Source organism: Neophocaena asiaeorientalis, unplaced genomic scaffold, assembly GCF_003031525.2.
Source record: "Neophocaena asiaeorientalis asiaeorientalis breed wild unplaced genomic scaffold, Neophocaena_asiaeorientalis_V1.1 scaffold548, whole genome shotgun sequence".
Lineage (NCBI taxonomy): Eukaryota > Metazoa > Chordata > Mammalia > Artiodactyla > Phocoenidae > Neophocaena > Neophocaena asiaeorientalis.
In genome coordinates this window covers 830,802-857,317 of record NW_020172009.1, presented here as the reverse complement: position 1 = coordinate 857,317, position 26,516 = coordinate 830,802, and the positions used below count along the sequence as shown (strand labels likewise).

General features: G+C 47.7%; 2 protein-coding genes across 4 annotated transcripts in view; both read left to right on the top strand.

The window, feature by feature from the left end:
- Positions 1 to 3,809: 3,809 nt before the first annotated feature.
- On the top strand, positions 3,810 to 6,899 carry LOC112402705 (uncharacterized). The gene is made up of 2 exons (XM_024749777.1): positions 3,810 to 4,001; positions 5,291 to 6,899. The coding sequence occupies exon 2, from the start codon at positions 5,983 to 5,985 to the stop codon at positions 6,883 to 6,885; it is 903 nt and encodes a 300-aa protein (XP_024605545.1). The 5' UTR covers positions 3,810 to 4,001; positions 5,291 to 5,982; the 3' UTR covers positions 6,886 to 6,899.
- Positions 6,900 to 15,133: 8,234 nt separating this feature from the next.
- Positions 15,134 to 26,516, top strand: part of ATOX1 (antioxidant 1 copper chaperone) — a 13,377-nt gene continuing 1,994 nt past the window's right edge. For 2 of the 3 annotated variants that reach the window (XR_003003805.1, XM_024750233.1), the window contains exons 1-4: positions 15,134 to 15,253; positions 21,422 to 21,497; positions 23,244 to 23,387; positions 24,668 to 24,837. Coding sequence is in view for 2 of the 3 variants with exons in the window: in XM_024750233.1 (XP_024606001.1) it covers positions 15,248 to 15,253; positions 21,422 to 21,497; positions 23,244 to 23,387; positions 24,668 to 24,792 (351 nt within the window). In the remaining variant the exon portion in view is untranslated. The remainder of the gene's footprint in view (positions 15,254 to 21,421; positions 21,498 to 23,243; positions 23,388 to 24,667; positions 24,838 to 26,516) is intronic. The other variant, XM_024750246.1, reaches the window with a different exon arrangement.

The window sequence follows — 26,516 nt, the reverse complement described above, 5'->3', positions numbered from 1 at the left end:
ATATATATATATATATGTGCCTGTATGTACCTTTAACTGTTAAACTTCCACCTATGAACAAAGACCCAGTGTAATATTATTCACTGAAGCACTGCTTGCAGTAGACAGGAAACAACCCAAACGTCGAGCTATATGGGACTGGGTAGATACAATACAACAATACATTACACTCTTGAAACCGTGGTCTTTTAACTGAGACCACACACCTGTTCTCAGGACTTAATGAAACTCAGGTTCTCCATGTCTCGTCACAGAAAGAATTCAGTGAGAGACAAAGTGATAGGTAAGAAGTGGATTTATTTAGAGAGAAACACACTCCACAGAGTGTGGGCCATCTCAGAAGGTGAGAAAGGCACCAGGATACGGGGTTGTCAGTTTTTATAGGGGTGGGTAATTTCATAGGCTAATGAGTGGGAGGAGTATTCCAGCTATTTTGAGGAAGGGGTGGGGATTTCCAGAAGTTGGGCCACCACCCACTTCTCGACCTTTAGGGTCAGCCTTGGGACTGTCATGGCGCCTGTGGGTGTGTCATTTAGCTTGCTGATATATTACAATGAGCGTATGCTGAGGCTCAAGGTCTAGTGGAAAGTCGGCTCATCCGCCATCTTGGACCTATTTGATTCTAATCAGTTTATGTCATGTCCTTGGGCTACATCATTCTTCTAAAAGTTGTGCCCTGCCCCCTTCCCTCCTGTTTCACTCTTACAGTGGACTGTCATGCAAACATAGAGAAAATGAGGCAGATCTATGTGTATGGTTATAAAGATCTCCAAGAGATATCAATAAATGAAGATAGGAAAAAAAGAAAACAGGGTAGGGGGCCATTATTAATGGGGCAATTATTTCTATTGATACTCTGTATTGCTACAGTTATCCATGCACAATCCTGTATGGTTTTGCTGTACATGCACAGGTAATACCTGGAAAGAGTCATAAGAAACTGTCAATGATTGCTAACAGGGAGATGAATTGGACCTGATTTGGAAGAAGGCTTAGTTTTCATTCATTGAAAGTACCCTTTGGTACTTTATAATTTTTTTAAACATGTGCATGTATTTTTCAAAAATTCAATGTTGAGTATAGATTTTAATAGTGATATGAGGAACTACACATATGAAAACTTTGATCTTTAAAACAAACAGATGGAATACTACATTACCCCTTTAGGTATATGAGGGCTTTTGGAAATGAAGCATTAATGTTTTAATCTGCCTCCCTCCCAGACTGCTAACCTCTTTTCCTTTTTCTCCTTACCTTACAAAAATCATACAAAGATCCAAAGAGACCCTTTACTGGCTTAGAAATGCATGCCTAATTGGATCCCTCTCTCCTTTGGCATTGACTGTCTGCAAACACATCACCTCCTCAAACTCTGACCAGTGCCTCAGCCAGGCACCCTACTAATGTTCTCTACAAAGATCATTTAATTTAATAGTCACAACAACCCTATTTCCCATTTCTCAGAAACAAGCTCAGAGGGAGTAAGCAACTTGCCCAAGGTCACACAGCGAGAGCTAGAAAGTAGGACTCTCTGACTTCAAGTCCATGTTCTTTTACCCACTTGTCAGTACTGCCCAGGGCAGGATAATACAGCCCCAAGTAGGGAAAAGGGACAGGACCTTCTCAGAAACCCCTGAGAGGCTGGGATTTTCTTTCATTCTCTCAGGCACAGCACCAGGTACTGCTGCATAGACAGCTTTCCAGGTGGTTTGAGAATTTAATCCATGGCAAATCCTGGTAATCTGCAGCCAAAGCTCTTTGCAAAAGGAGCACACTCCAGTACGATCTATAGACCTAGGTGTCCTCACTTCCTGCGGCTTAGAAGAGGGACAAAAACTTGAAGTCTAAATAACGTAGCATGTATCAAGCACGTACTATATGATAGGCATGGTGCTCTAGGCACCATGTTTGAGTCCCTCCTCACAAAAATTCTTCATAAACATCATAAAATATTAACTCTATTTTACAGCAGTAGAAACTATGGCTCAGAAAGGTTAAATGACTGGCCCAAGGTCACATAGCTTGGAAGTGGCAGAGCTGGTATTCAAATTCAGGATAATAGCACTCTAAATCCAAAGCCCAATAAGGAAAAAGGGAACAATAATAAAATACATACAACAGCTCATTTAATCCTCAAACTGCTCACTTTAACACAGGGGGAAACCAAGGCAAAAAGAAGTTGAATAACTGTTCACTCGTCAAATTGAGAAAATGATAATTTGCTAAAATCAAATGTTGACAAGAGTGTGGAAAAGTAGTTATTCTCATATACTACTAGTAGAAAATATAAATTAGCATAACCATTCCAAGCGCTATTTGAATGTATCCATTAAAATTAAAATCCATACACTCTATGACCCAGAGATTACACTTTTTTATATCCCTTCTGAAGAAACTCTCCCACATGTATACAGTGAGCAAAGATGTTCATTATAAAGTTGTTTGTAATATTGAAAAATAATCGAAACATCTCTCAACAAGGGAATATTTAAATTTACAATAATAAATCCATACTAGAGAATTTTATGCAGTAATTTTAAAGATTGACCTGGTTTATAATATGTGTATATATGTGTGTTTATATACATAGATATTGATATTTTAAGTATATATTGCAATATTATATAGCATAAATCTCCAGAGCATATTCATTAAAAAGAGCATCTTACGAATTATGTACAGTATGTCATATATGCTTAAAAAATCTCAACTATTATTTGCATGTGTTTGTCAGTGTTGGTAAATGCATAGGTAAATATCTGGAAAGATGTAGAGCAATCTGATAATAGTTACTACCTCTGTGGAAGATAGTGACCTAAGAGCTTGAAGGAGACTTTTACTTTATCTGTATTATTTTTAATTTTTTTTACATTAAGAAACTTCTCATATATTGTGTAATTTAAAAAATAACTTGTCATAACCCTAAGAATAGCTTCTGAGTGCTTTTGTGTACCAGGCAGTGAACTATTTTGTGAGCATTGTCTTATTTTTCACAACTGCACTATGAAGATAGGTCTAATTATTATCTTTATCTTACAGGGAAATAAACTGAGGTTTGAAGAGGTTAATTGTCCAAAACAGCCAGGAATTGAACCCAGGTTTGTCTGGATTATCTCACTGAACACAGCTTTAAATCCTGGAAGCCTAGAGTAGTTTGGCAGAAAATAAAGGAACAAAAGGACGGTGTGACAAATGTCCTCTGACCTTTGGCTGTAGTGCTGGGAGTCCACTAAGGCATGCTGGGGACTGTGGTGACCCAAAGAGTTCGTGCCTTGTCTAAACAGTCCCTAGCAGTCATTAGTGTTGTTTTCTGACAATGCTGTTTCTCCTCCTTCCACATGCCTGGCAAGATTATACTTTACTGTAGCCTTTAAAGACAGGCATGAATGGGAATTCCCTGGCGGTCCAGTGGTTAGTGTAAGGCCAACTGGCCCGAGGCAGGGGGACACAATCAGATTCACAGGTTGCATCAGACAGAAATTCTCCGGACCACCCAGTTCCAGAAACTGCCCTGGAGACATTCCAGACCACCCAGTTCCAGGAACTGCCCTGGAGACATTCCGGACCACCCAGTTCCAGGAACTGACCTGGGGACTTTGAACCCAGCCCAGCCTTCCCGCCTTTCGAGGGGCGGGACTAACCGTCCCCCAGAATACCCGAAAAGACCACCAAATAAGGAATACCCTGCGTCCTCCCAGATTCACCACACCCCTTTCCCTTCTTTCTCTATAAAATCTTGCCCAACCCTCGCCCGCGTGCGACTTCTCTGGCCCCTTTCTCTCGGACCAGTGAACCTCGCCCGGGAGCGCTCCCTAATAAAGCTCACTTGAAGCTTTCCTCTGTTTCGCGGTGCCGTTTGTTAAGATCCGACCTTACATTTGGTGCCGAAACCCGGGAGGGGGGTACCAAGCCCCGCGGGTTACCGCGCGGGCCGCTCCTCCCCTCCTCCAGGAGACAACCAGGGAACCTCTACTCATCCACCCGATCCAGCAGAAAACGGGGTAAGTCCCCTTCGTTCCCTCCGACCCCCAGAGTCCCTGCCCACCGGACTCCCTGTCTTACTTGCGGCCGCGTCAGGGACTCCTCCGTCCTCTCTCCGGGCCTCGGGCAACTGTGGAGACGTCCCAATCGCCTGACCGCCCTCCGACCTGCCGTGAATTGGAGACTGAGACCAGGGACGCCTCTCTCCCTCTCCATTCACTCAGGGACAGACTGGGGATCATGGGAACCTCACAATCGAAGCCAGATTTTAAGACGCCCCTGGGGTGACTCCTAGCCAATTTTACAGCCCTCGGTTTCTCCCAAGATCTACGTCGCCGACGGCTTATTTTCTTTTCCTTTCCACTGTGGCCTGGCCACAATATCCTCTAGACAATCAGTTCTGAAGGGACTTGAGCGATTTTAACATCCTCCGTGATCTAGATAATTACTGCCGCAGGATGAGCAAATGGTCTGAGGTCCCCTATGTCCAGGTTTTTTGGTATTTGCGCTCCCGCCCCTCCCTTTGCATCAATTGTTCTACCTCTCAAATCCTCCTTGCCAAACCAACATCTCCTCCATCCAAAACCTCAATCCCCTTGGATTCCTCCCCACTAACCGACCCTCCCGAATCTCTCGCCTCTCCCCACTCCAGAACTCCTCTCCAACCTCCACCCTACCCTGAAGCGGTCCCTCCTCCTCCCGAACCCGCTCCGGCCCCTCCAACCGCTCCCCCGCCTCCCTCAACGGTTTCTCCTCCCACGACCCTTGCTTCGCCCATTAGTGCACATACACGCTCTCACGAATCCCAAGATTCAAATCTCCTGTGCCCTCTGAGGGAGGTAGCAGGAGCGGAAGGACTGGTCAGAGTCCATGTCCCTTTCTCTCTCCAGGACCTCTCTCAAATTGAAAAACTATTAGGCTTCTTCTCTACCGACTCCTCCCACTACATCAAAGAATTTCACTACCTATCTCAAGCTTACGATCTAACCTGGCACGATATCTTCGTGGTTCTGTCCTCTACCTTAACCCCTGACGAAAAGGAAAGAATTCAAACTGCTGTCCGAAACCATGCAGATCAGGTTCACCTTACCAACAACTCCATGCCTGTCGAAGCGACTGCCGTATCTGGCACCGATCCAGGCTGGACTTAACAGGATGGCCAAGATGGCCGTCGTAAACGCGACCTCATGATACAACGCCTCCTGGCTGGCATGCAGGCTGCCGCTCATAAGGTAGTCAATTTTGAAAAACTAAGAGATAACCCAAGAACCTAACGAAAATCCAGCTATCTTTCTCAATTGCCTTACAGAGGCCTTAACTCTCTACACCCGGCTGGATCCCGACACCTCGGCAGGGGCAGCGGTCCTAGCCACCCATTTTATCATCCAATCAGCCCCGGACATCTGAAAGAAATTAAAACGGGCAGAAGACGGCCCTCAAACCCCTATTCAAGATCTGGTAAAGATGGTCTTTAAAAGTCTACAATGGCCGTGAGGATTTGGCAGAATCCAGCCGACAGGCTCGGATGCACCAGAAGGTGATCCTCCAAACCCAAGCTCTTGTAGCCGCCCTAAGGCCGGCCATCTCCCATGGATCACAGCATCCACGCGGTCCGCAAAAGGCAACCCCGCCGGGGCCCTGCTTCAAATGCGGAAAAGAAAGCCACTGGGCTCGACAATGTCCGAATCCCCAACCCCCTTCTAAGCCCTATTCCAGCTGTGGGCTAACGGGCCACTGGAAGAGTGACTGCCCTACGACTGGCCCTCCCTCAGCGTCTCCACGCGGGGGGCAGGCCGACCCAAAGGTATTACCACTCGAACTGCTGGGATTGGCTGACGACTGACCGCGCCCGGACTCGAAGACCCCCATCACCCTCGCCGAGCCCAGGGTAACGCTACAGGTAGCGGGTAAAAGTCCATCTCATTTCTGGTGGACACGGGGGCTACCTATTCGGTCCTGCCTACTTATTCCGGGCCAGTTTCTCCTTCCCAGATCTCGGTCATGGGTATTGATGGCAAACCATCCTTCCCACTCCAGACCGGTCCACTCCCATGTCATATCGAAGGACTCCCTTTTACTCATTCTTTCTTAGTCATAACATCCTGCCCAGTTCCCTTGCTAGGCCGAGATGTCCTTTTCCACTTAGGGGCCTCCCTCCAGCTGGTGAGACTTGACCCTAAGGTCCCCTCCTCCCAACTCCTGCTTCCTCTTCTCGGCCTGTCTCTAGAACCCTCCCCCTCCTATCCCCCTCTTCCAATCACACCGAACCCAATCAATCCCCAAGTCTGGGATACTTCTAAGCCCATACTAGCAACACACCATTCCCCCGTCCTCATCCGCCTAAAGGACCCCTCCAAATTTCCATCAAGGCCCCAATTTCCCATCTCTGAGACTCACCTTAGGGGCCTACAACCTATTATCACCAGACTCCTAAACCAGGGACTCCTCATCCCCACGGACTCTCCCTGCAACACTCCCATCCTGCCTGTCCGCAAGGCCTCTGGGGATTATCGCCTGGTCCAGGACCTCCGACTAATCAATGAGGCCATAATTCCTCTCCACCCAGTAGTCTGGATCCCTAACTTTGCTCTCTTCGCTAAACCCTTATATCTAGCTGCTAAAGAAACCCCTCAAGGACCCCTCACCTCTCCTTCCGCCGTTCGACGGGCCTTTCTCACCCTCCGTAATGCTCTGATATCTTCTCCCCTTTCTCTGACCAACCCAAACCGACCTTTTCACCTTTTTGTGGATGAACGGGCCGGAATAGCCACTGGACTCCTTGCCCAGCCTGTAGGGCCTGCCTACCGCCCCGTGGCTTACCGCTCCAAACAGCTAGATCCAACAATGCAGGGATGGCAACCATGCCTCTGGGCCCTAGCAGCGGCAGCCGAACTGACCAAATAAACACTCCCACTGACTCTGGCCCACCCACTAACCGTGTTTTCCTCCCACCGGCTGGTCGACCTCCTAGGCCACAAGTCTCTCTCCCTCCTGGGCCCCTCCCGCATCCAGGAGTTCCACCTCCTGTTCATTGAAAACCCTGCTATTTCTCTTGATCTCTCCCCTCGCCTGAACCCGGCTTCCCTCCTGCCTATCTCTGGCACCGGGGGTTTTCCATCCCATTCCTGCCCTCATGTCATAGAAGCCTTCAAACCACCAAGAGAGGGACTCTTTGACACCCCTCTTTCAAATTCGGACCGCACTCTCTTTGTGGACGGTAGCTCAATACTCGGTCCTGACGGACGCCGACGGACAGCCTATGCGGTGGTAACTATCTCAACTATTATCAAGGCTAACAGCCTCCCAGAAGGGACAACCTCTCAAAGGGCTGAACTGATAGCATTCACGTGGGCCCTCAACCTAAGGGCCAAAGGGCCATCTTTCTTCCTCGTCGCAGGCATCTCTCTCACCTCCTCCCTGGTCGCTGCGGGAATCGGGGGAGGAGCCCTAACACACAGTGTCTCAACATCCCGTGACCTAGAACAGAAACTCCAGCTAGCCATCGAGGCTTCTGCCGGCTGCACCACCTCCCTCCAGCGCCAGATCACCTCAGTAGCCCGAGTTGCCCTCCAAAATCGACGAGCCCTGGATCTCCTGACGGCCGACAAAGGAGGTACATGCCTCTTCCGACAGGAGGAATGCTGCTATCAATGAAACTGGACTCGTCGAAGACAACGTAAAAGCCCTCCATCGCGTAAGAGAAGAACTCCAACGCAAACACCAACAGTCCGCCTCCCCAATTCCCGATTGGTGGCGACCCACCCTCTATACCTGGCTAACACCAATCTTAGGCCCCTTAATTCTCATCTGTATCTTGCTCACGTTTGCTCCCTGTTTTCTTAGGTTCCTTCGCAGGCGCATGGAGGAAGTCTCTCGGGTGGCCACAAACCAAATGCTCCTCGACCCTTACACCTTTCTTCCTACAGAACCCCCCACTGGTCTCCCCTAAGCCTCGGACCTCTGGTCGGCCGACTTCCCTTTCGACGCTCCCATTCGGCATGAAGTAGCCAGAGATCAGAACGCCGCCCCATTACACCAAAGATGTCGGGATGTAAGGCCAACTGGCCCGAGGCAGGGGAACACAATCAGATTCACAGGTTGCATCAGACCGAAATCTCCGGACCACCCAGTTCCAGGAACTGACCTGGGGACTTTGAACCCAGCCCAGCCCTCCCAGATTCACCACACCCCTTTCCCTTCTTCCCCTATAAAATCTTGCCCAACCCTCGCCCGGGTGCGACTTCTCTGGCCCCTTTCTCTCGGACCAGTGACCCTTGCCCGGGAGCACTCCCTAATAAAGCTCACTTGAAGCTTTCCTCTGTTTCGCGGTGCCGTTTGTTAAGATCCGACCTTACAGTTAGGACTGCACACTTTCATTGCTGAGGGTGTGGGTTCAATCCCTGGTCAGGGAACCAAGATCCCACAAGCTGAGCAGCATGGCCAAAAAGATAATAATAATTAAAAAAAAAAAATAGGCATGACCATGTGCTCTGCTTTGACCAAAACAATGTGAGCAGAAGTGACAGAGATCTCTTCCAGGCAGTCTTTGGAGCCTGTGATTATTTTGCCAAGGTCTTACCTCCCCACCCCACTCCAATATTCAATGTTGTCCTATATGGATAGTCTCGATGTGGATCCCTGGGCAAAAACAATTTGCACAGAGCCATTCCTCCAAGGTGTCCAACCTGCAGTGGGCATATGGCATGGGCAAGAAATCTGTTTCAAGCCATTGAGGTTTGGGGATTGTTTGTTACCACAGCATTACCTGACCTATCCTGCCAATTATAGATAGGTTTCCAGATCTTCCAGTTTTTCAGGAGATACTCAAAATCTGGGTCATCATGTGACATCACTCAGCATTCTTTTTTTTTCTTAACATTTTATTAATGGTATAAAAACGTTTTGCTCTCGCTTTAAAAAATGTAATGAAATATTCTTTCTAAGAGTACTATAACTAAATTCATTCTTTTTTAAACATTATTTGGAATGTTAATTTTTTAAATGCTTTTCTTAGTTCTTGTAATAAAGAAGCAACTAATTTCACATGCCATTCTACAAATAGATTTGTTTTTAATTGTGATAAAACTTACCAATCTAACCATTTCTAAGTGTACAATTCAATGGCACGTAGTATACTCACAATATCGTGCAACCACACTCAATGTTCTTAAATGTTAACCACTCTAAAAATATTTTGAATACTTTAGGAACTGAATAAAATATGTCTACAGGCCAGATTGAGCCAGTTTGCAACTCTGCCAGATGCTATGCTCCCTCTCCCAAGCCTGCAGCCCAAGCTCCCTTGGCTTTGTAGCCCGTCTCTTCTCATGCAGGGGTTTCTCTGCAGGCCCTTTCAGATCAGAACCTTTGATCTTAGGTTAAGGGTTCCTTAGTGGATAAAGCAGTGAAGCAGCTAGTGCAAAGCTGTATTATAACACAGAAAATAAACACTTGGTCTCCTGGAGGGAGTAGGCAGCAGCTATAAAAGCCTCTCTTTCCAAAGCTTGACTGGAAAGCATCCACCAAAGGGTCACTCCAGTAGGTGGAGTCTAGAGGTAGGGTATCCCTGGAAGAAGGCTCCAATCACTGTCTGAGAACCCACCAGTACACATGACCGTAGTCTTTCCCAGGCCCACTGGCTTAGTGATGAAATGACTTACCCAAGTTGACAAGGCTAGTAATGAGACTGCTGCTGGGCAGTCTGGAACTCAGAATTCCTGAAGTCTGCTTTTTAAAAATACTTTTCCCTGTGTTTCTTTTAATACACATTCACTCTTGAAAATATGACAAAGTTTTTAAAAGGAAATAAAAATGATCTATAATATCGGAAAGGGTAAGAATAATACACAGAGATCTGGAGATGGGAAGAATGTAGTTAATAAAACTTTGAGAGGCAATCTGGCTATATCAAAATTAAAAATGAATAGCAATTTCACATCCAGGAATTCTATACAAAATTTTAAGCAAAGATGTATGGATATGGATATTCATTACATCACTGTTATTAGCAATAAAAGAGCAGAAGCAACCTATATGTCCAGTGGTAAGGGACTGTATCTGGAATGTGTCAGCGGGAAGTCTTAGTACTAGTAGCTAAAAATAAAGGTGGGCTTACATTTTTGACATAACAAGTGCGGAGGCCCAAGCTGCAGCTGGCATCAGTTCAGTGACCACACAGTCAGAACTAGATTCTCTTGACATTTCCCTCAAGGTTGCAAGATGGTGCACGTGTGCTCTAGATATCTTATCAGCATTCTAGGCAGGAAAGGAAAAGGAGTGGTATCTGTTCCCTTTGTGAGGAAAGCAAGAGCTTTCCCAGAAGCCTCCCAGCAGTCTGCTTTTGACTCACTGGCCTAAGTCATATCATGTGGGTGCACTTGGCTGCAAGAGAGGATGGGAAAGCAAGTATTTAGGGATTCCAGCCTCTACAGTAGCTAGAGTAAAACGACTGGGAATGAGCGCTGTATCAACCAACCAAAGGTTTCTGCCATAGGGACTGGCTAAATAACTTATGGTACAACTGAATAGTAGAACACCATGTAGTGCTAAAGAGAATGAAGGGAATTGACATGTACTAGTAAAGAACAATCTCTAAGATATTTTGTAAAGTGAGAAAAGCAAGGGGCAAAACTGTATATAGTATGCCTTTTGTTTAAAAGAGGGGATTAGGGTAGGACAGAGACTGACTTTTCCCTCCGTATCTTTTTGTATTATTCGAAATTTTAAAAATAATATGTACATTGGGATTTTGCCTGTAATCCTGCACCCATCCTAGATAACTTCTAGTAACACTGGCTGTAGTTCATTTCAGGCTTTATCTTCATGTAAATAAATGGAATTTATGTATATATTCATATATAGGAACGATAATCCTGTACATTTTCCTCTCCTCTTTCATAGGTCTTCATTTGCTATCTCTAGTGAGTTTTCATAATGCTGCTTATCATTAAATTGTACTTTCTCTGCTTAACCCTCTCCTCCCCAATCCTCTGAGCTATTCACTCTTCCTCTGTCTTTCCTTTACTCCCTCCTCTGCCTCCTACAGTGATCTAGCTTTCCCCAGTCTCAGTAAACAGTTGTCCCCAGTGCTACCTTCACTGGTCTCCCTCCCTCCCTCTCACCCTCCCTCCCTCCTTTAGGAAACACCTGGCAGGTAGGGAGGGGGTGGAGGGTTAACAGGTGAGCATTTTGCCAAGTAGGGGAAGACCCAGTGCCAGGGAGGCCAGCAGAGATTTTAGCAATTAGAAGAATTCTAATATTTTTTGATGCCTACCCTGTGCCAAGCAATGTGCTAGACAATATGCATACATTACCATATATATTCCTCCAAACAATACTTCAGTGTAGGTTTCTTTGAGGGAAGCATACGCCCTGGAACAGTCATGGTATATGCCTGTTGTCCTGACAACATTATTAACGGTATCCCCTTTCACCAACTAGAGGTTTGGATAAAAAAGTATATAGTTATCTTAACTACTCCCTTTTATTTAAACACTTTATTTTTACTTTTTTGGCCGTGCCGCACGGCACGCGGGATCTTAGTTCTCTGACCAGGGAGGGAACCCGTGTTCCCCGCACTGGAAGCGCGGAGTCCTAACCACTGGACCACCAGGGAAGTCCCAAACTGCTCCCTTTTGTAAGTGAGGATACTGAGCCTTAGAGAGGTAAAGTAATCTGTCCAAGGATAGACAGCTGGTAAATGATAGGGCTAAGATTCAAACTCTGGTATACATGGCTTTGCTATGGACTGAAATGTGTTCCCCCAAAATTCATAGTTGATGCCCTAAGCCCCCCCCCACACACAATGTGAGTGTATTTGGAGACAGGGCCTGTGAGGAGGTGGTAAAGGTTAAAAGAGGGGGGGCCCTAATTCAGTAGAGCTGATGCACTTGTAAGAGGAGAAGGAGACACAAGAGCTAGCTAGTTCGACCCTGTGAGGACATAGCAAGAAGGCAGCTGTCTGCAAGCCAAGAATGGAGCTCTCACCAGAAACCAAATGGGCTGGCATCTTGATCTTGGACTTCCCAGCTTCTAGAACTGTGAGAAATGTGAGAAATAACTTTTTGTTGCTTAAGCCATCCAGTCTGTGATAACAGTATTTTCTTACAGCAGCCTGAGCAGATTAGGACAGGCTGTAATATCCATGCCCCTTCTACTCACCATGCTGGTGGGCCTGGTCATCTAGGGTCAGTGTGAGTCAGCGACTGGTCCTGGTTTAGACTTACCCCTTCTGTTTTCCTCGAACGTAAAAATTAAGGTTTTTTTTTTTTTGGCCGTGTGAGATCTTAGTTCCCGGACCAGGGATCAAATCCGTGCCCCCTGCAGTGGAAGGGCAGAGTCTTTTTTTTTTTTTTTTTAATTTATTTATTTTATTTATTTATTTTTGGCTGCGTTGGGTCTTTGTTGTTGCGCGCGGGCTTTCTCTAGTTGCGGCGAGCTGGGGCTACTCTTCGTTGCGGTGCATGGGCTTCTCATTGTCGTGTTTTCTCTTGTTGAAGAGCAAGGGCTCTAGGTATATGGGCTTCAGTAGTTGTGGTACTCAGGCTCAGTGGTCGTGGCTCGCGGGCTCTAGAGAGCAGGCTCAGTAGTTGTGGCGCACGGGCTTAGTTGCTCTGCGGCATGTGGGATCTTCCCAGACCAGGGATCAAACCCGTGTCCCCTGCATTGGCAGGCGGATTCTTAACCACGGAAGGGCAGAGTCTTCACCACTGGACCACCAGGGATGTCCTGTTTTCCTTGAACTTAGACTAAGGGTGGAAACATTATCCTCTTTCCTAAACTGAAGTAGGCAAGTTGTCACTCCCTGAATCAGTCTGGGTTCAATCAGGAGAGGGAAACCACACCATAATTAGAAATAGAAGAGTTTAAAGATTATAATGGAGCTAGAGTAATGAAGGATTGGCTAGTAGGAAGTAAACAGAACTCTAAAGAATATAGGAGTAGCAGATTCGGGGAGAAGCCACTGCTCACAAGGCTAAAATAGTAAAGAAGAATCCTGCACCCCACACACCCAGGCTGAGATCCAACTCTTGTGAATGGCAGAGGAGTGGCTATGGTACCATGCTGGTGGAACTTGCTAGAAATTCACCCTCTGAGCTGGAAAACTGCCCTCTAGGATGCTGGAGAAAGCTGTTCACAGAGAATCATCTCACTGTAGTTACTCTATGAAAGTGCATAAGCAGGGCAGGTACTGGGAGAAGGTGCTGGCTGCTAGGTGCTGCTGGTCCCTATACACAGCAGGAGCCTGGTGCTGGGGAAGCCATCCTCAGAAGCTAGGCAGAGGCCAGTCACACATCCTGCAAGAGCCTGGAAAGCGAGCACACTGGAATCAGAAAGGAAAAGCTTTTCTCCTCTAGTGTCTCTCCAGAGCCTTTACTGGCAAATCTTGACATCCTGCCATCAGGCAATGAAAAAACAATGTTTAATGGGTCCAGATTTTCACAAGCAGGCAAAAAGGATGAATCGGACAAAAAGACACATGTACCCCAATGTTCATTTCAGCACTATTTACAATAGCCAGGTCATGGAAGCAACCTAAATGCCCATCGACAGACAAATGGATAAAGAAGATGTGGTACACATATACAATGGAATATTACCCAGCCATAAAAAGGAACGAGATTGGGTCATTTGTAGAGATGTGGATGGATCTAGAGACTGTCATACAGAGTGAAGTAAGTCAGAAAGAGAAAAACAAATATCGTATATTAACGCATACATGTGGAACCTAGAAAAATAGCACAGATGAACAGGTTTGCAGGGCAGAAATAGAGACACAGATGTAGAGAACAAACGTATGGACATCAAGGCGGGAAAGTGGCTGGGGGCGGCGGTGGTGGTGGTGGGATGAATTGGGAGATTTTGATTGACGTATACACACTAATATGTATAAAATAGATAACTAATAAGAACCTGCTATATAAAAAATAAAAATTAAAAAAAAATAAAATTACATGAATGAGCTCTTTAAAAAAAAAAAGAATGAATTGAAGCTAAGAGACAATAAATCAACAACCAGCACACTTTCTCAAAAAGGTTTCAGGTATGTGTTAAGACTATAATTTGGGACTTCCCTGGCCGTCCAGTGGTTAAGAATCTGCGCTTCCACTGCAGGGGGCACGGGTTTGATCCCTGGAACTAATATCCTGCACGCCTCGCTGCTTGGCCAAAAAAAAAAAAAGACTATAGTTTTCCTCAACGTGGTTCCCCAAACCAGAAGGAGGACGCAGACTAAAAATACACCTGGAAATTAAGGGACAGTGTATCTAATGAAAGGACTAGAAATCTGAGTTTTTAATAAGCTCTCCAAGCAGTTCTAGTGATGAGAGATCTTTGAAGCTATTAACTTGGAGGGAGCCCCTTGGATATTACAAGGACAGAACCAGCCTGGTACTCTGTGTGCGTGTGTGTGTGTGTGTATGTGTGTGTGTGTGTCTGATGTTCTGGGTCTTGGTACACCTCTTTGTAAGTGTCCTAGAGCATCTGAGGGTCTCCTGTCTTTGCAGCTTCGTTTCTCCATCTCTCTCCGTGCCTGCCCCTCAATCTGAATATCTCTGCCTCCCAAGGCATGCCCTCTAATGTCTTTCAACTTTTACATGCTGTTCTGTCTACTTCCTTCCCAATTGGCCCATCGTCCATCTTCAGATGAACGAAGACTTCCTCCTCTGGAAGCCTCCTCTCTTCACGAACCGCCCCTGAGTTAGAGATCCTTTCTTCGCTCCAAATACACAGCTCCTTTAACACTTGCATTATCTTGCATTATCATCGCCTGCTTCCCTGGCTCCCTACTAGGCTGTCTTTTCCACTACTGCATCTTGGATGCCTAGCACAGTGCCGGCCCATGGCTGGCAATCAACAAACGCTGACTAACTGAGATTGTCCCTCTAGGGAGAGAGGGATGGGGGGGTGGGGGGTGGAGTTTGTCCTGTTCACACCGCGGGGGCCCCAGTATTCCCAGCCCCCTAATACAAGCCTGACGCGGAGCAGGAGTTCTAAAAATGGCTAACAAGCAAGGCAGGCTCACCTAACATCCCGCCCACCGCCTAGCGTAGTGGTGGCGGGGCTCCAGTGGCCCCGTCCCGGCCGGAAGGAGGCGGGGAGGCCTACGGTCTTCAGGCAGCTGCCAGCCCGCGGGACCGGAGTGGGCGGGGCCTGGGCCAGAGGGCGGCTCTCGCCCTCGTGCACACCCGGAAGCGCACTGGCGTTTGCTCTCAGAGCCGGGGGAAGCAGCGCTGCCGACCCAGTTCCTGCAGCCAGCTCCTCAGTCATGCCGGTAAGTTGTCGCGCCGTCCCCGCCCCGCGCAGAGACCCGCGGCCTCCGGCTTGTGCTTCGGCTGCACCGCCTTTTGGCCAGAGGTCCCTCTTGAAGGGCTCAGGCCGCGCCCGGAGCTGTCGGCCCTCTTCTCACCCCTCCCCACCCAGCCCCCAGCTTCTTCGACCCTCCCGAAAATCGGATCCCAAGGGAGTTTTAGCTGGCAGTCAGGCTTCAGAACATCGAAGCTGCAAGGCCTTCAAGCGATTACAAGCCTAAAGCTTCCCTGCAAAGACGGGGAAACAGACCCAGCGAGGGGCAGAGAGTCGCTGGAGGTCACACAGGGAGTCGGTGGCGATCCGGAACTGGGATGGCTAGTCCCTGCGTCTCCCACGTGGATGCCCCTTCCCGCGGAGCTGGCCTGAAAGAGGGGCTTGGGGTGACTTACCTCCCGGACAGGGCAGGAGTTCGGAGATCCGTGTTTGTCTTCCCTTCCTCTGCCCACTGTGTCTGAGTTTCAGGTCAGCGCTGGGCCACACTGAATGGAGACAGTGCTTTTAACCTTTTCTACAGGTCACTTTATGAACCTGAACCCGTGAGCTACAGAGAGGTTCAGGGACCTGCCCAAACTCGCCAGTTGCTCAGTGGCAGAGTCTGGGGAGGGATGACCTGCTCACTCAGTCTTATCATCCAATACACATGATAAGACTCTTGGTCTCATTTTGTTGCTCATGGCCTCATTTTGTAGGTAAAAGATTAAGGCCTTTTGCAAATAAAAACAAACAAACAAACATTAAAATCCCGGTAATTCCAGCACCTTATTCAAGGTGGTGTTGGGAGATGGGTGCAGCCAGGATTAAGCCCCTTATCTTCAGGGGCCCAGTCTCTCCTGACCTCACCACATGATACATGTCCAACAAAAGTAGTCATACCGGCTTGGGAGGAAGCTCTGATCCCAGTTGCATCCCAGGGCTACTGGCTGGAGTGGTGGTGTTTAGCACTTTCCCCCAGGGTGCCTGGTTTTCTGGCCTTGCTCCAAGTGGGTACCCAGAGGTGTCCCACAGATGCCCTGTGTCCTAGCGGCCTAGCTTTGAGGAGCTGACAGGTGAACCAGAGGCCTCCTGGGCCAGGCCTCAAACATCTCAGGTGTCATTTCCCTTGGGTCTTGCCAGGTACCATGAGACAAATCCTCAGACAACACGAAGTATGGACAAAGAACCTGACAGAATCAGCCCTCCCAGTTGAGCAAATCTGCCTGTGGCAATGTCAGAGGACGGCATTAATCACTCTGGGACTGGGATGGCGGAGGCTACCGGCCTTTTGTGGGGGATGTCAGTGAGGGAAAGGCCAGCTTGAGGATGGCTGTATTCTATGTTCACTCCTGGGAATTTTGACGAACAAAAGACCCACCAGAGTGGATGATCCAAATGAAGAGGGCACTTGGCCGTATATCACGAGATGAACAGCTGAAGGAGACTCACACCAAAACTGGAAAGGGATTAATGTGTCACCTGAGAGGTTTCTCGTGCAAAACACTTGGAATCTCAGAAACCTCTGAAAAATCTGTGCCCTACCCCACCCCCCTTGCCAGCTGCGCGACCTCAGGCAAGCTGTTTTACCTCTTTGTGCCTTGATTTCTGTGTAAAATGGGGGTAAAAACTGACCTCACAGGGCTGTCGTTAGTAGTAACTGGAAAAATGGCAGTAAAATATGTAGCTCAGCCACTGACATAGTTAGTCCCGAAGAAATGGTAGGTCTTGTGTAGACCTAGGACAAATTGGTAGAAGTATAGGCAGGCAGGTTTCAACCCTATGTGTTTTTTTGTTTTTTTTTAATTTTTATTTTTATTTATTTATTTATTTTTTCAACCCTATGTTAACAAGGACCACAGTGGCTAAAAGTTTAGGCTTGGGTAGGTCTAGGCCCTGTTATTCACTAGCTGTGTCGCTCTTAGTGAGTGACCTAACCTTTCTGTCAAGAAGGGATAATAGGGGCTTCCCTGGTGGCGCAGTGGTTGGGAGTCCACCTGCCGATGCGGGGGACGCGGGTTCCTGTCCCGGTCTGGGAGGATCCCACATGCCGCGGAGCGGCTGGGCCCGTGAGCCATGGCCGCTGGGCCTCTGCGTCCGGAGCCTGTGCCCCGCAACGGGAGAGGCCACAACAGTGAGAGGCCCGTGTACCACAAAAAAAAAAAAAGATAATAATAATGCCTACCTCATGGTGTTGTTGTGACGATTAAACGAGGACATGCATGCACAGTGCCTGGCACATAGTAGGCACTCTAATAATAGTAAATTGCCAATCATCAGGGTGTTCAAAAACTGAACGCCCCGGATATTTGAGAAAGCATTTCGTCTCTGGGAGGGGTCTGGATAGTATGACCCCGTTCCATTCCCACCCTTCCAGTTCTGAGATTCTGTTAAAGCATTGCACAGATGACTGGGCTTTTTCCTCTACGTTACAGGACCCGTTTTGTAGGTGACAGAGCAGAGGCTCTGAGGGGCTGGGACTGTGCAAAGTCGAGTATTCGCTGGTGGGGCCGGCCTTGGGATTCTCTGTAAAGACAGGATTACTCTGTGCAGGAAGGAGACTTTCCACAACCCCATATTTACTTTTGCAACTCAGAGGTGGAGGAGGAGAGGACTGAATTGTAATGATTGTGCAACGGAAGCCGTCTGCTGGCTTCTGACCTCTGTACGGTGCAGGAGGGAAGGAGACCCGCTCTCTGTAGCCAACAACAGAAAGCTTTAGAGATCTGTTGACGTCAAGTCCTCGGGCAGCAAAAACTTGGGTTCCTTCACAAGTTGTCCCCATCTCAGGTCTCCTGCTAAGAGTCATCATTGTGGGGGGTGGCAGCCCCATTTGCTGGTCCAGAGCCAGCAAGGTGTCCCTGGAGCCAGAAAAGCCTGGGTTCACATCCCATCCTCAACGCATGCCCACCACAGGACTGTGGGTGGCTTAGTTAACCCCTGGAACCTCAAGTTTTCTCCTACATGTAGTATGGTGACTAGCTCCCTTTCCAGGCTGGGTAAGGACTGAGATACTATATAAAGAGCATTTCACATAGTGGGCACTCATTAGATTTGGGTTTTATATTGGTCTTACAAACCCATTAAAGCTTTGGATGGGTGTACAGGTACCAACCACTGATGAATCTTGATTACCAGTTATTCTAGAGCAGGAGTCAGCAAACTTTTTTCTTAAAGGGCGAGATAGTGAATACCTAAGGCTCCATGAACCATGTGGTCTGTTACAGCTCCTCAACTCTGCCATTCTAGTGTGAAAGTAAATGAATGAGCTTAGCTGTGTTCCAATAAAACTTTATAAAACCAGGTGGCAGGCAAGCTGTAGTTTGCCAGGTTGTGTGCTAGAGCAGCATCTCAAACTATAATGTGGGCAGGAATGTGCTGGGTGTCTTGTTAAAAATGAAGATTCTGGAAAAAGAAAAAAAAAAAAGGATTCTGATTCAGGAGGCCTGGGGTGGGACCTGAGAGTCTGCAGTCTGGCAAGCTCCTGGGTGATGCTGATACCATTGTTCTGAGAACCACCCGTTAAAGACAAGATTATGGAATCCTCGCTAGAAATCCTTATTTCCAGAATTTGCTGTGGTGGTTGCTGAATAGTCACAAAATGAGCTGAAGGGATCAGAGGTGTTTAGAAAAAATGGAAGACTAACCATTTTCTTTAAGGCAGGTTTTGCAGATTTGGCCTCGATAAAATAGTGGTCTCCTGGTTGTGTCATGATGTTTGTAATGATGGTTATGTAATTCAGCACCGAGAAACCAAACTGCTTCACTCTTGGCCTCAGTTTCCCCTGTACAGCATGATGATAACCCAGACCCAAAGGTGCTTTGAGACTTGGAAAGAGCCTGAGAAGCCATTTAGACCAATGTTTCTCAAGTGTGTGGTCTTACCCCTCTGTTTCTCCTCAGTGGGTTAAAAATGGAGAGTCACAGAGCCCACCCAGAGCTACAGAGCTCACTGAGGCAGCTGCCTGCAGAGCTGCCCAGTCACCAAGTACCCCTGTGATTCTTCTGTGCACTGAGGCTGAGGAAACTGAATTGGCTAATGCCCTTTTGGTATAGATAAGGGGACTGGGGCCCCTAAGGACAGGGATTTTGCCTGAGGTCTTCCAGCAAGACACAGTGCTGTGCCCAGAATTCCAGTTGAGGTAGGAGATTTGAAAAGCTCCATGGAAAACGTAGCCATAGTTTTTTAAAGGGACAGAAAAAACGGAAGTGGAACGAAGTAATACTAATAATCTGATAGCTAACTTTTTCAAGAATTTTTTTTGCCGCGCCAAGTGGTTTGTGGCATTTTAGTTCCGCGGCCAGAGATTGAGCCTGGGCTCTCAGCAGTGACAGCACAGAGTCCTAACCACTGGACCGCCAGGGAATTCCCCCGATAGCCAACTTTTTACCCCAGTGGAACCTACTACTAGGCTCCAGTCTCTTTACCTAACATATGAATTAACTATTACTTCTGAGTAATTACCCCCAAAACTTAGTGGTTTGAGACAACAAATATTTATTAACTTATAGTTTCTGAGAGTCAGGAATCTGGAAGCAGATTAGCTGGTATTTCTGGCTCAGGGTCTCTCATGGAAGCTGCAGTGAAGATGTTGTCCAGGGCTGTGGTCCTCTGAAGGAGGATCTGCTTCCAGGTTGGCTCCCTCACACGGCTGTTGGCTGGAGGGCTCAGCTCTTCACCATGTGCACCTCTCCATAGGGCTGCCAGAGGGTCCTTAGGACATGGCAGCCAGCTTCCTCCAGAGTGAAGGATCCCAGAGAGAGTAAGGCAGAAACCACAATGTCTTTTATGCGTTAGCCTCCAAGGTCACCTAACGTCACTTCAGCCATATTCTACTGGACACACAGGCCAACCCTGAGACACTGTGGAATAGGACTACTCAAGGGCCTAAATACCAGGAAGCAGAGATTACTGGGCCATCTTGCATGCTGGCTACCACACTTAAAACGTTGTGTTCATCCCATTCACCAGCCTGGAGAGGGACTTTCATCCCCATTTTGCAGATATAGAAACCAAGGCACAAAAGACTTAAGTCACTTACTCATGGCCACACAGCTACTAAGTGCCAGAGCTGGGATCTGAAGCCAGGTCTCATTTCCAGAGATTTAAAATAAGGGAAGTATTGGTATAAGTAACCTTTGTTTGAAAGCAGAGGAAGGACCCAGGGTTGTTCAACCAGCTGTGTCAAACATCCATTCACCCAACAAAATGTGTTGAGCCCCTGCTCTGTGCCAGGCACTCACTGTTCCAAGTATTGGGGATGCAGCAGTGAACGGAGCAAAGCCTCATCTTCTGGGAGCTTGCCTTCAGGCCCTTGGTTTGTTAGATATCCTGGAGACTGTAGGATGCTGAGCCCTCATGCAGAGTCCAGGAGCCTGGGTTCCCTTACTGGCCCAGATTCAGCTCACTGGGAGCCCAGGCAAATCCTCTCCCTTCCCAGGATTCAGGTGCTGCCTCTGAAGCACTTGGATGGCAGCAGTGGTCTCCATATTTCAGAGTCGCCAGGGAAGCTTATTGACCATAATAGATGCCTCAGCCCTCTGGCTTGCTGACCAGAACCTATAGTTTTTGTTTGTTTGTTTGTTTTTATACAGCAGGTTCTTATTGGTTATCCATTTTATACATATTAGTGTACATACGTCAATCCTGATCTCCCAATTCATCCCACGCTCGCCACCTCCCGCTTTCTCCCCTTGGAACCTATAGTTTTTGTAAGCTCCCAGGTGAGTCTAATGCGGAGAGTGATCTTTTAATGCATAATTAAGACCACCAGATCAGCCCTGCTCAGAGCATGGGGCCCACCCACATTAGAATTATTAGTGATCCTGAGACAACCCCATAGCTGAAGAATCAGGGCTTTGAAGATGAGACTAGAAACGAACATCTTAAACTACCTTCCCAGGTGATTCTTCTCGCACGTCCCAGACGCCGCTAAAGGGTTTCGAGGGATTCTGTCCTTTAACACAACCACCTGTGAGATATAGAAACCCTTGGTTAGTGTACAGTTTAAGAGAGTGGGGCTCAGAAACAGGCTACTGGGGAGTCTGATGAAAGCCAGATCTTGCCTTTCTCTCTGCCCTGTGTCTTGGCTCCTGAGTGGGCCTGCATGCTAGTGGGGACTTGGCTTATGGACTTGGCTTATGGTCTCCTTTGTTTCAGAAGCACGAGTTCTCCGTGGACATGACCTGTGAAGGCTGCTCTAATGCAGTCACTCGGGTCCTCAACAAGCTGGGAGGTGAGTGTGTGGCCCTCGGATGGGGGTGGGGAGACAGATACACTTATATTAAATGCATGTAGGCATGGAACAGGAGAAGCTTGAGTTTAAGCTGATAACAGTAACACCAAAACATATTGAGTACTTAGCATATGCCAAGTACTCTGCTTCGTGGCTTCCGTGGATCACATCATTTAATCCTCACCCTGACCATTTCAGGTAGCTGCTTTGACCATCTCCATTTCAAGCAGGAGGGAACTGAAGTTCAGAGAGGTTAAGTAACCTGTTAGGATCACACAGCCAGTAGTGGCAGAGCTGGGATTTGGCCATGTGGAGCCCTGGCAGTACTACTTAGTATGTTGGTAATCACATTCATCTCCAGTGTGATAACTTTTGTTATGTGACACATTTGAGTGTTATTTTCTATTAAGATTTTTAGAAGCTATAACATTTTAAGAAATAAACTTTGGATCAGTCCTGTGCAGAACTCCTAAAGCACCTCTTTTGGGTGTATTTAGAAAACCATTAATCTCCTCCAGCCCCCTCAGTTCTCATCTGGGGAAACTGAGGTCCAGAGAGGGCTGGGGTCTGGTCCTGGGGCTCCATGAAGTCGTGACAGAGCTGTGGTCAGAGTTCTGGTAGTGCTGGGGCAGTCAGCCTTTTCACCCTGGATAATAGTAACACCCAGTTTTCAAAGGGCTTTCATGTGGATGTCATCTCGTTAGCACTTAACACCGTCCTCTGAGCTGTACTTTCCGTCTGTGGAATGGGGATGTTGACACCAGGCCCCAGGAGGGGAAGTGACTTGCCCAGTGTCCCACAGTGAGTCCATGGCTGGTTTCTAGACTGTAAACTGGAATCTGAACTGTAGAAGAATCTGAAACAGTGAAAAGAACCTGGCTGCTGACTTGCCATGTGACCTTGGCCTCCTCTCCCTGGGCCTGGCTTTCCCCAGCTACAGTATGGGAAAGTCAGCCTCTCAGCTTTGCCGTGGATGCTTTAACAGTATAACTCTGCTCACAAGCCCTTCTATACAAGCACCAGCTCTGCATGAAGTGAGGGAGGGGTGCTTTCACTCTTGCTGGCTCCAGGACACCTGTCCAGGGACCTGGGCTACCAGAAACACAGCTTGAAATCCACTGGGTCAGATGATGCCAGAGTGTCTTCCAGCTCTGTGATGCCACCAGAATATTTGCTCCAAAGAGGAGGGAGACACTTCTGAACCAAAAGACAAAACCCAGAGTGCAGCCAGGATACATTGCCCTCTCCCTGGTATCCATTAGGTACAGAGTCAGAGGTTAGGACTAAATCCCGTGCCGTGTGCTTTTTCAGGCCCCTTCACTGGTGCCTGAGGATCTGCCTTTGAGCTTGGGCAGGTATCTCTCCCTCTTTCACTACTATCCCCACTTGGGGTGGCCTCTTAAGAAGGGTCAGAAGGGTTTTCTGAGCTAGTAGGGTCCACAGATGAGCAGTGCTGGGCCTGAGGAATCACAGACCAGTGGCATACTTGAACTGGAGAGCCCACAGGGGCTGGCTGACCCCAACTCCTTCATGTACCGATGGGGAACCTGAGGCCTGTGATAGGCAGTACCCAGCCAGTCAGTGGTGAAGCCAGGCCTGGGATTCTCCCTCTGTTGTTTCAAGAAGACCCATTTGTACCTATTCCCCTATGCCACCGAGGGGCTTCAAATGGGCACAGCCCTTTAGGAGGGCAGTTTTGCAAAACCTATGAATATTTAAAGTGTGCTAGGCCCCTGTTTTCAATAGCCGGCGAGACTATGCAGAGGCCTTCCTCTTTTATCTCGGTCGCCAACATGCCATCTGGACTAAGGAAGACCCGGAAACTTAGGCGCCACCTGAGCCATGGCCATGGCTGCATCATCAATCACTGGAAGCACCCGGGAGGCCACGGTAATGCTGGTGGCATGCATCACCACAGGATCAGCTTTGACAAATACCACGCAGGATACTCTGGGAAAGCTGGTATTAGGCGTTACCCCTTAACGAGGAGCTAGAGCTTCTGCCCAACCGTCAGATGGGTCAGTGGTAGGATAGAAGTGGTTCTTTGGAACTTACTTCCTCAGTCTAAGGTTCTTCCACCTGGCTTCCTCATCTCAGACCAAACCATTCTGGTCATAATCAGAATGTTGGAATGGGGCCCAACAATCTGAATTTTAAACACACCAGGGCTTTTTTTATCAGAGTGGTTCGGATTCTAGAAAGTAGTTGCCAGGACTTATGGGTCCCTGTGCATAGGAGTCTTAATGTTCAACGAAATACATCACGAAATGCTAATGAAAAAAATAAAAAGTGTGCCAGTCTGTTGCCCCACAATTTCCATTCTATGAATTCACGGTATAGAAATATTTCCACAAGTTTTATAAGATACGTTCAAGTATGTTTACATTGTTGTGATCATAGTGAGAGATTGGAGGCAACCTCAGTGTCCTTCAGAGGGGGACTGAGTAGATGGATGGTACATCCACACTATGGGATATGGTGTAGCTGTTAAAAAAGAATGAAGTAAGTCTGTATGCACTGAGATGGCAAGATATCCTGGACATTGGAAAGTGACATATAGCAAGACCTGTTTACTTTTCATTTGTCCATCAGGGAGAAACACTGGATAGGGGCCCTATTGTTCAGTGATCCTTAGAGGTAGGAAATAGTAGGGGCCTTAAAGTTTCAAATTTTATTCAGAAATGCTTGCCTTTTTTCTTTTTAAATGGTGTGTCTGGGGACTTCCCTGGCAGTCCAGTGGTTAAGACTCCGCACTTCCACTGCAGGGGGGCACGGGTTCAATCCCTGGTAGGGAAATTAAGATCCCACGTGCCGTGTGGCACGGCAAAAAAAAAAAAAAAAAAAGTGTGTCTGTATTACTTTTGCAATTAAGAAAAAAAAATTTTTAAAGCCCCCATCTAGAGCAGGGATGGGCAAACTACAGCCCCTGGGCCCAATCCAGCCCACAGCCTGTTTTTGCATAGCTGACAATGGTTTTTACATTTTTACAGGGTTGTAAAAACAATATACAGAAGACTGTGCAGCCCACAGTTCCTAAAACATGTGCTCTGTGGCCCTTTTCAGGAGAAGTGTGCCGATCCTTGGTCTAGAAGAGAGGGGAAGGGTGGTGGTCAATAATTCAGGAGCCTGACTGGGAACGTCTCTGTCCCCCCTCACCCCCCTTCCTGCAGGAGTTCAATTTGACATTGACCTGCCCAACAAGAAGGTCTGCGTCGACTCTGAGCACAGTGTGGACACTCTGCTGGAGACCCTGGGGAAAACAGGAAAGGCTGTTTCCTACCTCGGCCCCAAGTAGCGAGGGCCTGGGCCCCCAGCTTGCAGGATGGACCAAAGTGGGCAGGTGGGTGAGGCCCCAACACTGCAACAAAATATATCTCTACCGGATGCAAATCACAAGCTCAGGGACTCCTTCCAGCCCCCTGTGAGTAGACAGAGCACTGCGTGATGTCGCCCAGGGTGCCCTCTATGACTTCAGGGTACATTTCATGATCAGCAGGGTTTAAGTTTAAGCATATGGCCCCAAGCAGTGTGTCTTTTGCTTTGATAACTTAACGGTCCCATCAGAGGTGACACCTACGCCCTGAGCCTTGTGGTCCGGTGCACTGACCAGGTGAGTTAGTTCACCTTGGCCTCTGTCCCCACTTGGAACTGTTCTCAGCTTCCTGAGCATGCCCTCTGCCCAGACTGGTGCACAGACAATACTGTGGTCAATCTGGTAGTTTCTTAAAACCTACCATATGACCCAGCCATTCCTTTGCCAGGTATTTACCCTAGAGAAATGGAAAGCACTGTCCATATGAAGACTTGTAAATACTGAGAGCAGCTTTACTTGTAATAGCCAAAAGCTGGAAACAACCCAATGTCCATCACTAGGTGAATAGATAAACAAATTGTGGTATAGCCATAGAATTGAATACTATTGTCCATGCAACAACTGCAATGAATCTCACATACTGTATGATGTCATTTATATAAAGTTCTAAAAGATGCAAACGAACCTATAGCGACCAAAGCAGATCCGTGATTGCTTGATGATGTGGGGTGGCAAGGAGAGGCAGGAGGAGACTTCGGGGTTGGAAATGTTCATTATCTTGAGTGTGGTGAGGGTATGTGGGTGTATTCAATTGATAAGTCACAGATCATCACGTTGTGCACTTAAAATATGTCTACGTATAGCATGTCAGTTACACCCCCAGTAAAGCTGTTAAAGGTGAAATACAACACAAAAGACAGCAGCGTGTTTAAGCTGGATGTTCCATTTGATTTTACATAGTCCAGAAAGGAGGCTAGTGACACTGTGCCAGCACCCTTCACTGCGGAACCAGGGCAGACTTCAGTCATCCATCCAGCATTCCTTCCCTCCGTGCCTAGCCACAGTCTCAGAATCCTTCACAGCACAGCCCTCCTCGCAGTCACTGGCCCCGTAGTGCCTTTCATGCCCTTCATGCGTGTATTACAACAATCGCTACATCCCTGATGTCGCTCAGTGCTCTCACTGTAATTAAGGAAAATGAGGCCTGGAGAGGGGAAGTGACTTGGCCAAAGCCCCACACAGGTGAGTGCCAGGGGCAGGCTGAGAATCAGGCATCCAACTACAACTGACTGCTGGGCCATGGCAGTGAACTTCAGCTGCAGCCTCCTTCCTAAAGGTGTGCGTTGGAATCTGAGCCGTGGCAGTGTCCTGTGTATCTGGTGACATCCCGTGCAAATCATGAGATGTCAGATGTGTCTGTCCTCGTCATCCCCTTCCTGCCCACGGATGAACCATGTTCAGGAATGAGCCCAGGATGAATAATCAGTATTCTAGGAGCCTAGTTTTTAGCTCTGCCCTCATTTCACACTCTGACTGTGGACACTTCTCTTTCATTCCTGAGACTTAGTCCTCCCTCCTGTAAAATGGGGCTATAACCTCTGCCCTGCTTTCCTGCCTTGTGGAGGTTACTGTGGAATCCCTCTGAATATGAAGGATGATCCTTAAAGGGAGGGTAACGTTTCTACCATACCAGTGTTCATCACATG